The sequence below is a fragment of the Episyrphus balteatus genome, chromosome 3, assembly GCF_945859705.1.
Source record: "Episyrphus balteatus chromosome 3, idEpiBalt1.1, whole genome shotgun sequence".
NCBI lineage: Eukaryota > Metazoa > Arthropoda > Insecta > Diptera > Syrphidae > Episyrphus > Episyrphus balteatus.
In genome coordinates, this window is record NC_079136.1 from 8,620,657 (window position 1) to 8,639,272 (window position 18,616).

Genomic DNA, 18,616 nt, shown 5'->3' on the forward strand with positions numbered 1-18,616 from the left:
TAACAAGAATGTTATACTTCCAATTTTATTGGTCAAAATATAAAACTTTCGTACTAGAGGATTGCATGACACGACATAATAGTATACTTTGATTAGATAATGTCCTTAATGTCAATCATTTGTATTTCACTTTAACCCTAAAACGATTTTCATAGGTATCTTAATGGATATCAATTGATATATCAGATTTATAACAAAGGAATCCAAATCAACCCTAAATTATAGTTCAATTATTCAATTATATCTACGAAAACATGAAAGATTTTAGATACTGGCGTTGAATTAAACTAGGTGGACGTTAGACAGAAATAAAGTTAGTGGACTGAATATGTTGCGTTTAAGTTGGAATAATTTATTATAAAACAAAATTTTATGGAGGAAATAATAAAATATGATAAATTTTAAAAATGTATTAACTGTGTAAGTTAAATTAAGATGTTAAAATTAAATTAAGATTTTAAAATTAATTTTTACTTTGTAATCAAATTTTAGAGTGCTTTTTGGAATTTCTGGACTTTATGGAATTCCTTACTTTATAAACATTTCATACGGATTGTACAAGAGTTTTCTTACATCTTCAGTGACATTTAATATGGATACATTGTAGTAAGTAAACAATAAAAGGTACAAATATTTGTATTTTGGATATATTATATGTCAAACTCCAAAATTTGCTGTGGACTCTTAGAAGAATACAATTTTTTGGTTAAAAGATAATAGACGATTTGTATGTATGAAAGTCGAAAATATCAGTCTTATTCATTAGCAAGTGTTGAGCTAGTAAAACATTGCACTTAAAAGTGGGTCGAAAAAATCCAATTTTTTTGTTTTGATTTTATACTTCGAAAAATCGATTGCTAGACACCTATAGAACATACTCACCAAATATGAGCTCTTAATAAAAATGGGAATATCCTTTGCTTTGCAGTTTTCCATTTTAACGTCAAACTCATTTTGAAAAAAAAAACATTTTTTTATCAATCGATTTTTTAACGCTCTACAAAAAAGGCCTCATAAACTTTTTTCTTTTATCTAACCGTTCAAAAAATATATATTTTTTTAATACATCTAACATTTTTTCAACTTGAAAAAAAAATACACTTTAAAAAAAGTAGTCACTATGGCGTATACGTACTTTTTTATATTTTTATTTAAATTCTATATTTTTAATCCTATTTAAATACGAAAACTTATGTAGGCTTATTTTTAAGTAAGAGAGCAAATATCACCTATTTTTGTCGATTGGGTCACGGGAGTACTTCCATTCGTTCGAAGATATCCGAAAAAGACTCAATGACTGGTTTTCTTGGATAGAAAACAAGAGATAAGAAAAAATAACCCAAATTGTTTTGGCAAGATGCACTCGATTTTTTTCGTAGTTTTAAGGAAACTTTGTTGGCATATTTTGTCCGAAAAAATAACTAACAGAAAAGGTTTAAAAGAGTCCGATATTCTGTTTGAAAATAGTTGATGTGGTAATACGACAGGGTGATATGAGTAGGTATAAGACAGTATGGGTACAAAGTAAGCAAACTTAATATTAGTAAAACAAATTTTAAATGAAAATTAACACAAATTTATAATCATAAATAAATAATTTTATAACTATTAAAAAATATCTTTAAATTCCAGTTTAGATTGGAATACATCATTTCCAGCGATAACAGTATGTGAATTATATAATGGAGAAAGAGTTTGGGATATTAGCGAAAGATATTTTGGGACTAATAGAAGTTCACAAATCGATGACTACTTAGCTGAGGTATTATTTTTCCGTGGAACTTGTGCATCCTGCAGTGAATGCGAAAATATAGACTGTCCAACAGATTTTCATAAGCTATTAGAAATTGTAAGTAAAGGACGAGAAAAACTGCACAAATAAATCTTTTACTAATGAATACTAATGATAATTTGAGTCTTACATCAACATAATGTTTACAATATAATAAAATATTATAAAAAACCTTTTAGTTCCGTACAAATTGTTCAGATCTATTTGATGAATGTTCATGGCATAGTAATGATTTTGATTGCTGCTCGGAATTTCTCCCTATTAACACTGAATATGGATTGTGTTATTCATTTAATTCAAATCATGCAAGGTATGTATATTTGTCAAGACTTTTATTCAATATAGAATCTAACTATTTCTTTCTTTTCAGAGAAGAAAGAAAACCCAAATTCTATGCTAGTAGAATAACTGGTCCTGGTAATTTGCAATTTTTTGTATCAAGAGATGTTCAAGTACACATTCATCCACCAATGGAAATTCCATATTTCTTTTCTGATGGAGTATTTAGAGAAACAATATTATGGGGAACATCACAGGAGATAATTTTTAACGTTATGGAGATTTACAATGATGCCAGTGTGCTGACTTTGAGTCCAGAAAAAAGACATTGTCATTTTAGTACTGATATTCAAAGTGGTAAGCATTAATTTTAAGATTAACAAGTACTGTAGGTACTATTATTACCAATGATCGTGATTATTTGAATAATTGAAGTTTTCACGAGTATTATGTACTCATTAGTACTTTATCAGTCATACGTCATACCACAACTAAAAGGTAATAAATGGTAGATAGTTCTTTTACTCATGTTCATCTATTGAAGAGTACTTTGCCAACTCTAAACGAGCAAAGTTTTTTTAAATCAAAGTACTCACTAGCAGATGAAAACTATAGTCAGATATAAAATAACCATCTTATCAACCTCATCTACGCGAGAAAAAGATGAACTTTTTGTTTTCTTTAAAAGTAGTGTTCCATTGAGTGCAGGAAAGTTGGTACTCATTAACAGATGAAATCCAAAATTTAGTACAACAACTTAAACATACCCTACTGGAAAAGTTTAGTACGGTACTTATGAGTACCTACTTGTCTCCAAAATTTTACTATTAGAGATTCCTTTATTCTTATAAATATTCTCATATCAATTTTTTTAAACACACTTTCAGATTTTAAGCTATATCGATTTTACAGCTATTCAACATGCGTTGTTGAGTGTATGCGAGAACTAAGCATTTACGTTTGCAATTGTACAAATCACTTTTTAGTTGCCGACGAAAATGGTTTGTAAAATAAAACATTCCAAATCAAAATTAAATAGGTACATGAATTAATTCACAATTATATTATAGACGGTCCAGTTTGCAATGATTTTGGTCTTGTTTGTCTTACGGAAAGTTATAATATGATGCTAGAACAAAGGAAAGAGTGTAAATGCCATAGTTCTTGCGAGGAACCTGAGTATGATATCGTTTATAATGCTGGAGATGGGTAAGTGGCTTAAACTTTAAATTATGCGTAAATGTTAAAATATATTAGGGGTATTCACGATCTGGTGCAACAGGCCTAGTAAAAGTGTAAAATTTTATTTTTTTACAATAAATCGTGAACGCACCTCTTCTTATCTATAGTAAATATTGAATGGAATCCATGATATGATTTATATCAGCTTCACTCTTTTTTTTACGGAGTTGTCTTTCCACCGATGCTTCTTCTTTTTTTTATAATTTCATTCTTTGTTGTGTTCGGGTTAATTTATTTTCACAAATTGCATCAAAAGAAACAAAATAAAAAAGAATAAGAATAAAAAAGATAAACTGTTCATCATGGGCGACACGCGACGGCGAGCTGCCATCTGTCAAAAAAATTTTACACCATTGTATTTTTATTTTGCAATAGGGTTAGGGTATAGCAAAAGTGCAAGACCATTGTAAAATTTCAATCCATATATTTTGTTGTTGTAGTGTTGTAAGATTTTACACTTTTGCACTTTTGCAATGATACTAGACCAGTTGCATCGGATCGTGAATACCCCTATTAACTTAATGTTATCAATTTTTTTGAAGGGCTATTGACGATGATCTTGTAATGAGTAAAATTCATATCAAAATGATGGACATTCCGACTCAACGTTATGTGCGGATTGTTTCTAAAAATAATCTGGATTTAATAAGTATGTGTGGAAAAAGTATAAGTGAAGTTCTTGTTTTAACAGCAACTAACGAAGAATGTCTTGATATAAAAAAGTAACTCATATTCATATCCAAATACATTTAGAAAAAAAAAGTGATTTTATAGTACCTATCACCCGATCTCTTCCTTTTAACCGATTTTTCGTCTGTTGTAATTTGAAATTTGTATTGTATGATTTTAATTTTAATTTAAAAATACTTATTTAGAACTAAAACTATAATACAAATACATTTCGAAAAAAAAAGTGATTTTATAGTACCTATCACCCGATCTCTTCCTTTTAACCGATTTTTCGTCAGTTGTAATTTGAAATTTTTATTGTATGATTTTAATTTTAATTTAAAAATACTTATTTAGAACTAAAACTATAATAATATTTGTGTTTTTATAGTTTCAGTCGGTGGCATCGCTGGATTATTTTTTGGAGCGTCTCTGATTAAAGTTTTCGAAGTGATTTATTATCTCTTACAGTATAAAATTAAATTTTTTTTAATTATAAAGCATAAAATAAAAAGAAAAAAGTTTAGATAAATAAAAATAAATTTAAAATAATTCTCTTGTTTTCTTTTTAATATTTCATATAGGGAGAAAAACATCTCTTTGTTGAAATACAAGATCTTCAATTTAAATGAAAATCTTCATTTGGCGAAGTGAAAATGAGAATTATTAGAAATTTTTATGTTGGCAATACCCTAATTAATTTTGGTTTATTTATATTTTCACTGAATGCATTCATTTCAAAAGTCAAATCTAAATCAATTCTAGTACATTTTTCTGTCAGGCTATCCCTATCAGCTGTTGCTTGTTTTGTATTTTGTTTTAATACCGGCATTAAAAAAAGAAAGTCCAATAAAATTCTTATAAATTTGTATTATAAAAAAATAAAAAATGTTTTGCTTGCACAACTTTGCTCTGCGAAATAAATCTAAAGCCCTAAACCTACGTCGATACATCTCAGTACTCTATCTAACTGGTGACAAAGCCAAAGAAAATTATGTCCCACTTGTTCCATACATGGACTTCCAAAAACGACTTGATGATTTGTCTTTATTAAAAGAAAACACTAAAAGACGTGGCTTGAATGTTGACTTGGAATCTCTCAAAACTAAATATGAACATTATTTACATTTACAAAATGAAAAAGCCAATTTAGAACAAGCTAGGGAAGAGATAAGTAAAAAGATGAAAAAGATAGATAAGGTAAGTTGTTGACCCGTTCCATTGGAGGTGGTAGTCTACTAATAGTAGATGTTTTGGTTAATCTACTATTATCATCTACTCATGCTATTCTTCCCGAATAGAGTCTATTTGTATTGAATTCTTTGAAAGTGCGTTCCATTGAAAATCGCTAGTAAACTACTAGTAGTACTTTGCCACCTCCCAAAGGAACAGGGCTATTGATTGGGGAGAGTACGAGAACTGTGGCGCCGAGATATGATAACGCTATTTTGTAAAGGGGTTCAATACAAGTATTTTTTTACAATGGGAGGGGGCGTCTATCTTCCGCCTGTTAGGAGAGAGGGGAAAATTTTCTAAAAAAAAACCTTAAATAAGAAGAAAATTATTCAAAAACAACAGCAACACTTAAAGTTATAAATGATACCTTTTTCAAAAGCCACAATTATACGCTTTATTGTTATTTTTAAATCAAGTTATTTAAATCAATAGTTTTAGAAAAATCGATCTCAAAGTTAAAATAAGGGAAATTTTTTTTTTAAACACATTGAATACTATTTTTGGCATGCCCGTTAATTTCAAAACAAAATTTACTGATACAAAAAACTGCCTCAATTGATTTCCTATCAAACACTGAAAATTATATGTTTCTATGTCTTCTAGTTTTTGAGTAAATTGACATGTTGACATTGGCGCCAGCCTGGCGACTTTACATACCCTAAGCAGAGCACAAATCTGCCAACTACAGTTTACAGGCAAAATGGACACTCAATCCCATTATTTTTTTCTTACGTAGGGTAGAGTTGCTAGTAGCCGGCCTCTTAAGGATTCTGTCTCATAAAATAAAGCACAGAAACGTCAAATATCAACATTTTCGAATAATTCTTGAAATGTACTTTATTTATTAATTTTTCGATATGGTTAAAAAAAAAGTTAATAATAGTTCCCAAAAATATTTTATTTATGTTTTTGTATAAAAAAGTCCGATTCTCTTAAATCTGGCCTTTGTTTCCTATTTTCGGCCATCTAGTGTCCCATTTCCGGCCACTGGCTTTATTAGGTCAAGCTTAAATAAATTGAATGTTTTTTATTTAAATTTTTGTGTTTTAAGAATTTAGAAACAATTTTGATTGTTAATAAGTTATAACATCAAATGATTTAAAAATGTATTTATTTTTCCCCATTTTTAAACTTTTGTCAATAAAAGGGGGCCGAATACAGGAAACTCTTGAATTTCAAAGCTTTTTTTTGTGTTCTATTTCCGGCCCCCCTTAAAATTACCAAAATTCACATCTTTTTCCTATTTAAAACCTATTTTATTTGAAGAATAATGTATATTTAATAAGAAAAACAACATTTCAAAGCATTAGCTCTGAAATTGTTTCCACAATTTGTAAGAAAACTAAATAACAAGAATGATAAGAATATTTTAATTTTAGGAGAGACATTTAAAAGAACAACATAAGAGCAAAAATTTGGAATATATCCTACGAAATCACTAGTTATAAGGATTTTTCTGAAAGGTGGCCGGGTACTGGAGAGGGCCGGAATTAGGCAACTCTACCCTACTTTGACCTCAGGAACTCGGAAATCACTTAAAAAAAAATTACGATGGATACGTTTTCGCTATATATTTTTTCAAAGTTTTCAAGAAAAATGGCTCAAAAACAGTAGATTTTAAATGTCCATATTTTATCCAAATTTATTTTCAATTCAATTTTTGTGACCATTATGTTGAAAGATAAAGTAGTTTCTTTTCTCAGTTGCATGTTCAATATCTATAGGTAAATGCTCAAAGGATAAAAATACACTATTTAGTAAAAACATCAAAAATGTCATTTTTTCTCATTTTTGAATAGTTTTTCTTAAGTCTTTTACAATATTTTAATTTTAAAAATTTTTAAAAGGATATGTATCGATAGGAAATTTTATTATCCACAAAAAATTACTTCCTTTTCAAGTTATAGACAAAAATACAAAAGGTAACAAAAAGAGTCGAAAATATTGATCGTTACAAAAATTATTATACATATCTTTACAACTTACCCATAGATTTTGAAGAAAATTATCTTGTTATCTTTGCCAGAATGTTTACTACAGATAAAAATATAAAACTATTTCAGTAAGAAATTTGTTTTTGGCAAAAATTTCCTTTAAAAAATCGATTTTTTAAAAAATGTTTTGATACATTGCACTTAAACATCTGGAGTGACCCCAAAAAATTATTCCAGTGTTTGTTGATCTAGATAATATAGCCCGAATACTAAGTATGCTGAAAAAAAAACCACAACAAACTTTGCAAAATCATATCTCGAAAACTTATCCATAAACATTTTTTTAGATAAGATTTTCGAGTTTCTTGGGCCCAAATCTATATTTGTAGTTTTTGGAAAAGGTATTATAATAACTGTAAGTGTTGCCATTTTTTGATTTTAGGTTGTTTTATATATAAGTACTTGTATTGAATCCCTCTATAAAACCGAGCGCCATAGTTATGGTACTCGTGCCAAATGGTTTATGGTTAACCTTTAAAATGTCTTTATTTTTCTATTAAGGATTCAGATAACCAAGCAATCGATGAACTCAAAACAAATGGCATTGCTTTACGAAATGCTCTTAAAACCATCAAAGAAAGTATTTATCCTGTGGAAGAGGATTTTATTCAACAATTTCTTCATCTTCCCAACGAATTGCATAAAAAGTGTCCCCAAGGTAATGAAGAAGCACTCATTTATAGAAATAGTCTTCCACCGCAAGACAGTTCCCCAGAACTCTCCCATCTAAAACGAACAGATTTAATTCACTATCAAGACAGAGACAGTTATTACTTACTCGACGATGCCGCTCAATTTGAACTCGATTGCACTCACCTTTGTCGAGATCTTTTTGTCAGGAATGACTTTGTTTCAATGACAAATCCTGATTTTACAAGAAAAGTTCTAATGGAAGCCAATCTTACACCTTCAGATCGATATCAAGGAGTCTACGAAGAAGACCAGAGGCATCATTTGAATTCTGCATTCCTCACCGGTGGAGGATCTTTTGAGAGCTTCCTTGGACATTTGGCGAAACTTTTCGTCTATCCATCGGTTCTCCCACTGCGAATGGTCAGTTCCGGCAGACAATACAATTCCAAAGAAGGAATTCCTTCCGAAATGGGTCTCTATTCGGCAATACAATCGAACTCGGTCCAGACTCTTGTTGCAAGTAGTTCCCTTGAAGAAGCCGATCGTCAAATGGATGAAATACTTAATTTAGCTGTGGACTTTTACAAAGGACTTGGTTTACATTTTAAAATAGTTTTTGTCAAACCATCAGCACTCACACCGAGTGAATCATTAAGAGCATCGATTCAAGTTTATTCACCAGCTTATTCCAAGTATATGGAAGTTGGAAGTGTAAGTCATTACTTGGATTTTGTTTCACAAAGAATTCTATTTAATACAAAAGACAAGAAAGAAACAAAATTCTTGCATTTAGTTGGTGGTCCAATTGTACAATCGTCTATACTGATTGCGGCAATGATTGAAAACCAAGTGCCACTGAGTGTTCCACAGAATTGCAAGCAAAAAACACAAGTTGAAGTTTTTAAAAGTCTGTTTGATTAAATCAATAAATTTTTTCAAGTAATGAATTTTTGGTAATTAATTGATATTAGATTTTAATTTGATTTAAATTGTTAATTTTTATTTAATCAACCTTAAGATTCAGAATAAGCATGTAAGAAGAATCAAGTTCAACCGGAATATTGTCAATGTGGTAAGCTTACGAATCAAGAATGGATTTAAAAACAAAACAAGCTTTCTCCAAGGCTCCAATAATAAACAGATTATCAAATACTTCGATGGAATTCTGTACAAGTTGTTCTTCGCCAAAGAATGTTTGCATATTTAAAAAAAAACCGGATATGAAATCGTAAGTACAATCTTCCTTTTGAATATGCCAACTGAGTCTTTTTGCAATAAATGGGTACTGTTTTCTAAACTGTGCCAGATGGATAAAAACAGCGAACATAGCCTTTGGCTCTTCTTTTGTCTACCAATACTCCCATATAATGGTGATATAGTGGAGTAACAAAAGCTCAAACAAATGGTAAACATTTGGAACCCAGTCGAACAACTCCGATTTTGATGATCTTTTTTTCCAAACTGCGGTTATTAAAAATACTTTTAACATTTATGGGTTAAAAATTATTGCAATTGGTGTATTGTTAAAAAATTTGGTTCCTCTACCATAACTTTTAAGGGTTTTTCGGTAGTAAGTTTGCAACTGTTATAATAATATGGGTTGACAGATGAAAAACTGGTATAACTTTTTTCAGAGACGTCAGATTGTCTTGATTTTAGATTTTTTACCTATTTTTTCATACCCTATTTTTGCTAATTTTGAAAATCTCCATTTCGCGATTTGACGAATGGCAAAAGGAAGATATTGAGCAAAAAAAATTTCTATTAAAATTCATTCCGAGGTTAAACCCTTATTTGACTGGATTAAAAGAAAGTTCGACAAGTAAAGCGTCATAGGTCGATTAAAAACTAAACTTACAAGAATGCGTTTTTTCCAAATAATAACGTTATCTATTTTACACCAATTAAGAAACATCGTGGTATCATTCGGAACGGAAAATTATCCCATTTCATACCGATCTTGCTTCTAAAGGATAGGCAAATGGCAGTTATAAAGATTAACGAGTATCGTTGAAATAAAACGATTATCCAATTTTAAAGTTCAAGTGACCTCAACTCCAAATTTATAAAGCGTTTCGCCCAGGTACGACAGTGGGCTCATCAGTTAGATCTGTCGTACCCTTACTAAGACGCCTTATTTTGGTCGATGTTTTTTTTTTTTTTTTTTTCTTCGTTAAAACGATTATCGTAATACGTAACTGCGTTTGAACGATAACGAAGTAGTTTCAAAGACAATCGTTTTACAAATAGGGCCCCAGGTAAAAACTCTTTGATTCGTACAAAATAGGACAAATTTCCGCTCCGGCAGATACCTCGCTAGGGCCGATAATCCGAGAGTACAAGTTTATAAGTATTTGATTGCATAAAAACCTATCATTTTTTTAGTTGGCATTGGCATCGAACGCGTTCACGCGAAAAAAAAAACGATTTATTCCACCAAGTTATACAATTGCCTTATTTAAAAATTAAAAAAAAAATCCTTTTTTATTTATAATTTGTTCTGCCTCTTTATTTATTTATAAATTATTGAATAGTCTTGATTATAATAAATATATCAGTTTAGTATATGTTATGTATGAACTAATGGTACACCTTTCCAACAATACATGTTTTGTGCATGTATGACCGTCTTTGCATCGAAAAAAGCCTTCATTTATATAAATAGAAAATCAGTTACAAAATCACCGAATATGAACTTACTTAATTGTGTTAACTTAGAACAAGAATTAGAAAAAAAGAAAGTAACCACACTCAAAATTTCTTACAACTTAGACTTTGGTTTGTTTAGCATATCACGTAAAACACGACGCAATATTTTCCCACTGGCATTCTTTGGAATTTCATCAACAAAACGTACACCGCCACGAAGTCTTTTTGCCGGTGACGCATTATCAGCAACATATTTTAATACCTCTTCTTCAGTAAGCTCAACATTTGCTTGTTTGACTACAAATGCAAATGGAAGCTCACCGCATGCCTCATCTGGCTTGCCAACTACAGCTGCGTCCTTTATCTTTTTGTGCGTTAAAAGTAGTGCTTCGATCTCAGCTGGTGGCACTTGGAATGCTTTGTATTTAATGAGCTCCTTTATACGATCAACAATAAAGAACTCAAAATCGTCATCAAAATAACCAATATCGCCAGTGTGGAGCCAGCCATCTTTGATAATGGTCTCTGTGGATTTTTTATCACCAACGTAGCCTTTCATAATACATTCACCTTTGAAGCACAGCTCACCACGTTGGTTGGGTCCCAAGGTAGCACCAGTTTCTGTATCTAAAACTTTGGCATAGATACCACGTTTAAGAGCACCAACGCTGCCCGGTTTACAGTGAGTATCATTTTGCACTAACAAACTTAGTGTACTCTCACTTAAGCCGTATCCTTGCCTGATGAAAGGCACTCCAATTCTAAGTAAAAGAAAATTGCAATTTAATTTTGTTATTTAAATGAAGATAATAAAACAATATACCTTTGCTTAATAGTGTCTTCAGTTTCTTTGCTTAGTGGAGCAGCACCACTTATCAAGACTAGAAGAGAAGACAGATCGTATTGGTCTACGATTGGGTGCTTTGCCAAGAAAACCATAAGTGGTGGCACCATAAATGCCAAAACAACTTTGTATTTCTAAAAATTAAATTATTTTGGAACATTTGTAATAGACGTCCAATCTTTTCTTATACATTAAAAAACTGTATTTACCTGTATAGCTCCTAGAAAAACTTTTTCTTCAAATTTAGGCAGGAAAACCATAGTTGTGTCCATACAACATGTCAATATTAGCGAAATGCATCCAAAGGCATGGAACCATGGAATCACACTTAAAACAGCAATATCAGATAAAGAAATTGCATCAGGCTCACTAGAAAAAAGTGCAATGTAATATATGAGTCTTATTTTAATAATAATTTTATTAATAATTAAGCTAAATAGTTTAGCAGATATAAGAAACGAACAAAAAAAAAACAAATATGGATGAACTAGTCCCTTTCTAACATTATTTATATTTGTAGTTAAAACTCTTTAACAATTTATAAAATTTCTTAATTTTAACGTAAAGTTTTATTTAAAATTAAAGAACAAAAATATTGGAAGCGTAAGCTTTGAATCTTATAAAACAATTTGATCTGCAAAAGATATTTGCCATTTCATTAATAAAGATGAATTTTAAGAAAAAAATATGTTGAAAATCATTGTAACCTTTGTTTAAACATTAATTTTAAAAACTTTTATGTTTTAAATGGGCAAGAAAAGTTTAAATGGTTTGAAAAGTTTATTGTACTGCGGAAAAAAAGAGAATTATTTTCGATTTTCAAAGTCAAGGAAAATATCTTTCTTAAACATTTAAAATACAAAATTGTTTGCTAAATGATGTATAGTATAACGCCATTTATTTAGTAAGATGAAATAGAAATTTAAACATTAAAAATAAATTACACATATGAGCTGGTTTTTTTTTTAAGTGGTGTAAGTCCGCTGTTTTAAATAAATTCGTGGAAGCGTGGTACTGGTACTTTACTAAGTAAATGCTAGACGTAAGTTGAAAGCGGTTCCTAGCTATTTCAAACAACCGTTTTATTACGAGCACTTTTAATCAGGATTGGCTGAGGAGCAGAGCGGCAGGTATTTGATATCACTATAAACTGACCTTCTTATAATATGTCATGAATCGATTACGAAAAAAAACTGTTCCAAAAAGGCTTTGGTCCTAATCTTCTTATCAACCTGTTTGAATTTTATAGAACATATCATTGAATATGTTGTATTTAGAATACATATTTCGCTTTGTCTTGAGAAGAGAAACTAATTTCGTGCATGAAGGTATATAATTTTTGAACACAAAATCTCATATATTTTACTTGGTCTATAGGGCTAGTTTTGGTTTATTTTAGTCAAAACGAACATTACAATGGTGGAGAAGTCCGAAAAAACGGTTGTCGTAATTCCGTCCATCGGCCTATGCGTTCATCTGTACACATTTCCTAAATGGATGGACTGATTTTCTTCAAACGTAGTTACAGATGATCTTTATGCAATTCTGAAAGTTGATTTTTTTTTTTTTACATCTCGTTTAAAAACTGTATCTCCCATACAAATTTTTTAAGCTATTACAATTTTCACTTTTGATTAAAATTTGCACACGTTATATTCAAATCAATTGCAACAAAATTGTATTTTTTAGTTTTTCTCAAAAAAGTGAAAAAAAAACAACAAAATATTTAATTGAACAAAAATTTGTCATCCATGACGACTCTTCTCGTGACCTAAAATTTCTTATACAGACAGTTCTTATAATCAACAAGTAAACTAGTATAAAAGTGCTTTGAACTGCAGGAGCAAGTACGTGCATTTTATTTAATTACAAGACTTAATAATATTAATGCAAAATTATGTGCAATTTTCTTCGATTTCAAGTAGTGCCTCGAAAATGTATTGATTAAATTTTCAAATGGTAATAAGACTTGAGTCATAGACGCTTTAAAATTTCTTTGTCTATGTTAAAGTCTGTAAAAAAATTTTATTTTTTTTTTAATATGCTTGACATAGTACAGTAAGCCAGAGTTTTTCCGTATAAATTGAAAATAAATTATATTAATTTGCTTTAAAGTTGGTGTAGTCTGCCCAGCTAACTGAGAGATACCAGCACTGTTTTTTCTTTCATTCATTTACGAACTAGGAAGTTCGTGTTTATATGTTTTTCATTATATCTGACAAAATCCCATCTTCACGCTGCTTAATTATTTTAAAAAGTTAATGGTTTAATTACCCATATTTAAAAAATATATCGATTATTTTGAGTTTAAGCGTTTAACACCTCGATAAAGTTATACCACGAGACTAAAATAGTTAATTATTAAAAAATAAATATTTTTTTATGGGAACTAGTTCAACCTTTTTTGCTCACTTACCTAACTAAAAAAAAAAAAACTACTTACAATTGTGCATCCAATGTAGTTAAGATATTCATTTGAGTTAGCTGAACTCCCTTTGGCATGCCAGTTGTTCCAGAAGAACAAACAATCAACGCTACATTTTCATTCTTATTCACACTTGGTGGTTCAAAATCTGGATATGACACAAATTTCTTACTATTAACTAGTTCATTCAATGAAGTGGCATCTGAACTTGAACTAACATCACCAAACACAATTACGTGTTTGATATATTTATTTTTCTTGGCAACTGCAAGAACTCTATTCAAACAGCCTTTAGAGCAGAAAAATACTTTGGGTTTAGATAGATTTGTTGCATGATCAAGTTCACCTGTTGAAATGGAATAGAACAACAAAATATATAAGACATTCTTTCATGAATAAACAATTAGACCGAGAGCAGACAGCAAATTTTGCGAGTAGATGTATAACCAAAATGTAAGTACATGCTGTTTTATAGCATTCTAATAACGAATTCTAAAGTGTGGCAGCTTTAAATCGCGGCTTTATATGGTTTTCGGGGGGTCAGAGGCTGTCAGAGGTCTGTGAACCTCAATAGAAGTTTTTGATAAGAGGTCGATTAAATTTTTATCGAAAAGCGATTTACATAGATCATTGATTTTAGTACATATGTACTTTCAAAGATAAGATGCTTAATGGTTAAAATTGGACTGGATTGCCACAGATGGCAGAGTGGAGCGCTTTCTTTCTTTAGAATATGACCGTGCGTCAACTGAGTGTGGCCAAGTCGGAGGAGTAGGAAACATTTTTTTTTTTTTTGTGGTACATATTTGATATGGCCTTTGGGCTTATGTTCGAATAATGGTGGGTGTATGTTTCCCGTTCTTCTTTTCTTTTATGTTCCCAGTAAGTATTAATTGTTTTGAGGAAATCTCTTTTTGAAGGTGGAATCTGGTTTTTATTTGCCATTTCAGAGGCGTTTTTCGCAGCGTTGTCTGCTAGATCGTTACCTTTAATATTAGAGTGTCCGAGAACCCAAAACAACAACAAAATTTTGTCTCGAATTTTAATAATTTAATGTGTGTGGTTGTTGGGATTCCCGATGGCTTTAAGAGTGGAAAGACTCTATCAGTGTAGATGACAACATTTTTTGATAGTGAGATAGCTATTTGTGTGGCTTTAAGTATTGCATTATGCTTCTATTGAGTAAATTGAGAAACAATTTGGTAGTTTCGCATCATAGAGAACATTTCCTTGTTGAAAGTTGAAAACTTCTTTGAAAATAATAAAATAATAATTGACTCCCAATCTGGTTTTCGAAAAGCGCATTCTTGTGAAAGTGCCTGTAACTTTATTGTCACAAACTGGAAAGAAAGTGTTTCTGAACGAAAATTTGTTTATATTATATTTATACAATTGATCGATCAATTCTGTTAAGTAAATTGAACAAATATGGAATTAAAAACATTGAACTTAACTGGTTTAAGACTTACCTCGAAAATAGAATTCAGAAAGTTAAAGTAAATGGACATTTATCAAAACCAAATTATGTTGATCTGGGCGTTCCTCAAGGATCTGTATTGGGGACTCTAATGTTTATAATCTACATTAACGACATTGTTAGCGTCTTAAAATATTGTGAAATTGCCCTGTTTGCTGATGATGCTTTGATTTACTGTGCTGGGGAAACTATTGAAGAATGTCACAAGAACGTGCAAGAAGATCTTAATAGTGTTTATGAATGGTTGTGCCAAAATAAACTTAAATTAAATGCTCAAAAAACTAATGTCGTTTTCGATTGGAATCACTCAAGGATTCACTCATTCTGAAATCCAATAAAACAGTTTGAATCACTTCCACTCAATTCTGTTTTTTGTGTTTGTGTTAGTCTGTGAAATTTTGAATGTCAAATATAAATTAATTTTTTTTTCCTTCAAATGAAATATTACAAATTAATTTTCAAAAACGGTAATATTCAGCTAATAAATGGGACAGTTGGTTTGCAGAATATTTTAAGTAAGTATATAATGCGTTTATTTGTTTAATTGCAGAAAAAAATAACATTTTGAATGAAAAACCAAAAAAATTTGTGATTGAGTGAAATTTTTGACTTTTAAATATTCATGTATTAGTGCTTCTGGATTTGATTCTGATTTTGAATCGAGAAGAGAATTTCTCTTCTGAGAAGCGTTCTTGCTGTCATTTTTAATTCAATAAAACGGTTTCAGAAGACTTCCAAACGCTTCCGGACGCTTCTGGACGTCCATTCGAAAACGACATAAATGTATGATATTATCAAATAAAACATGTTTTAATTTCAATGGCAATCTGATAATCGAAAATCAAATAATAGAAAAAGTTGATAAAATAAAATACCTTGGCATTATGATAGATAGCAAACGTACTTTTGAAAGCCATATTGAATATACTTGCAAAAAAATTTCAAAAAAGATAGGTTTCTTAAAAAGAATTAGAAGAGATATAACTATGTTAACAGCAATTAATATTTATAATGTCATTGTTAAACCGCATTTCGAGTATTGTTCAACTATTTTGTTTTTATGTAATGAAAGTTCAATTGCCAGACTCCAAAAACTGCAAAATAAAGCAATGCGAAGCATTCCAAAATGTAATAAATATACGTCAATTAATTTTATGTTAGAATCTTTAAAATGGCTTACCGTTAAACAAAGAATTGTTATGAATATGTTAATGTTTGTATTTAAAATTAAAAATAATTTAATGCCAGTATATTTGTCAAGATATGTTCAGTATGTTCGTGAAGTTCAACCTTATGCACTTAGAAATATGAATGATATGAGACTGCCTAATTTTATAACTGCCAGAGCTCAAAATTCCTTTATATACAAAGGTTTTAAGATTTTTAATAAATTACCGAGTCATGTCAAATGTGAAACAAATATTAAAAGAATTAAGAGAAGCATTGTGGAATTTGTAAGACTGAAATATTAATTAAGTATTTATAAACATATTTAAATTTTAAAACTTGTTAATTGTAACTAAAGCCTAAATAATGTGCTAATAAAATATTTATCTATCTATCTATCCTGGTTCTGAAACAAAGGCAAGTCCTGTACCGTTTTCAGATTTAGAACCATCTGTGTATCCCACGCACCACTTCGGTATTTTTCAATGATTATATGAAACAGTTGTGTGTAGATCTCTTTGTTTGTTGACTCCTTTTTTAATGTTGACTGTTTGGTGTTCAAGATATTAGTTGGTAGCAATCATGGAGGAATGTTTCCTAGTGTAAGTGTATTGATTTTCAGTAAACTAAGACAATTCTGAATATAAAGACTGATGCTCTGTCATTTCCCTTAAGCCTGAATATCTCTGAAAGAGATATAAGCTTTCTTAACCAACCATATTGACTCTATTATTGGAGAGGTTTTAGTTCAAAAAACCAAGCAAACATTTAAACAGAAAAGTCTACATAACAAAAATCGCATAAACAGCTTATATCTTTATTTCTGTTGATCGAATAAAGTTTAATGTCTTCGGGCTTAGGGGAAATGACAAAGCTTTTGTATAAATGATATGAAAAAGTGTGAAATTAGCCTACTTATTTTAAATGGCAAACGTTTTTTAACCCCCTGAAAACCATATAAAGCCGCAATTTTCAGCTGACAGACCTTTTATTTCGTTTTTAAAATCCATAAGGCTATAAAATTGCATACTTACATTTTGGATATATCTCCACTCCCAAAATTTACTGTGGGCTCTTAGACTAAACCACTTACGTTCACTGTATGTTACATTGAAAGGAGCTACTGTAGCACCAATGGCAAATGCTGCATACATTGCCACAGCATATTCTATAGAGTTCTCAGCCGATAGTCCAATCACATCGCCATCCTTAACTCCCAGCTTTTGTAGAATATAAGCTAATCGAGTAATTCTATCATAGACATCTTTGCGTTTGTATTCATTGCCAGTTGAGGCATCTATCTAATAAAAATAAAACAAATAAAATAGATAGATAGAAGTAATAAAAATGCGTATAAGCTCACTCACCATCATCACGCTATTTTCATTCTTTTTAAATTGTTCCAACAAAAAATGACCCAATGACCTGTAGGTGCTCGTTATTCTCGAGGTTATTTCGCCACCAAAAACGATGTTGTTATTAATAGAGGCTTTCATCTTTAATTTTCTACTTGAAATTTAATCAGGAAAACAAAATTAAGTTAAAATTAACTTTTCTCCCAAACTAAACTTGAATGCAGTTTAAGCTTCTTTCTAGTTAGTATCTAGTAATGGAATATGATTGAATAATCTCGAGATTTCAGTATTATTAAGCTTTAAATTGTACAAATAGTATCTAGCGAAGTGGTTTTGCTTTTGCTATCTTTGCACTTTGTAGCGTAGATAGAGTTTTAATGCCTCTTTAACATACAAAATAAAATACCTAAGTGAATAGTGATTATTGATAACAAATACAATTTTCTAACCTATCTACGTTTGTTTAGCGGTTTCAATAAGAGTTACAACAAATTTAAATAATGTTTGTTGTTGTTGTATATAATTTTATTCAATCAAATAAATACAAATCTCTTAAGTTAATATACCTTTATTTAAAAATTGTTGTTGTGAAATATTGTGATTAGGAGAGGTGTGGGTTAGTGATTTGATGTGTTATCAGCAGCAAGCGGCACGATTTTTACAACTTGCTAAAAATCGTCTGACTTTTCTGATGACAGCGCTAGCTAGCTATGGAAAAAAAATGACGCTGAGTGGGTGGTGGCGGTGGGTTGAATTTTTCGCTACCATATGGTTGTTAGAAAGAGATAGTAGGTTGCTGTAAGAATATAGTACTAGTGCGTAGGCAGGGTTCGGTCTTCTTTTGTATAGACCTA

The 18,616-nt window shown here is 30.4% G+C and overlaps 3 protein-coding genes across 3 annotated transcripts; 2 read left to right on the forward strand and 1 right to left on the reverse strand.

The window, feature by feature from the left end:
* Positions 1 to 99: 99 nt before the first annotated feature.
* LOC129913379 (pickpocket protein 19) lies at positions 100 to 4,480 on the forward strand (the record flags this gene model as incomplete). Its single annotated transcript, XM_055992006.1, has 9 exons — positions 100 to 110; positions 493 to 606; positions 1,633 to 1,849; positions 1,972 to 2,102; positions 2,163 to 2,428; positions 2,959 to 3,072; positions 3,142 to 3,280; positions 3,856 to 3,962; positions 4,374 to 4,480. Coding segments are annotated over exons 1-9 (1,206 nt in total), but the record flags the coding sequence as incomplete, so codon positions are not given.
* A 294-nt stretch (positions 4,481 to 4,774) lies between these two features.
* LOC129916056 (serine--tRNA synthetase-like protein Slimp) lies at positions 4,775 to 8,783 on the forward strand. The gene is made up of 2 exons (XM_055995818.1): positions 4,775 to 5,182; positions 7,714 to 8,783. The coding sequence occupies exons 1-2, from the start codon at positions 4,871 to 4,873 to the stop codon at positions 8,764 to 8,766; spliced, it is 1,365 nt and encodes a 454-aa protein (XP_055851793.1). The 5' UTR covers positions 4,775 to 4,870; the 3' UTR covers positions 8,767 to 8,783.
* A 1,516-nt stretch (positions 8,784 to 10,299) lies between these two features.
* Positions 10,300 to 18,199, reverse strand: LOC129914807 (uncharacterized). Its single transcript, XM_055994211.1, has 6 exons — positions 17,775 to 18,199; positions 17,501 to 17,708; positions 13,782 to 14,109; positions 11,548 to 11,707; positions 11,318 to 11,472; positions 10,300 to 11,255 (listed from the first exon to the last, which is right to left on the reverse strand). The coding sequence occupies exons 1-6, from the start codon at positions 17,901 to 17,903 to the stop codon at positions 10,607 to 10,609; spliced, it is 1,629 nt and encodes a 542-aa protein (XP_055850186.1). The 5' UTR covers positions 17,904 to 18,199; the 3' UTR covers positions 10,300 to 10,606.
* Positions 18,200 to 18,616: the final 417 nt, after the last annotated feature.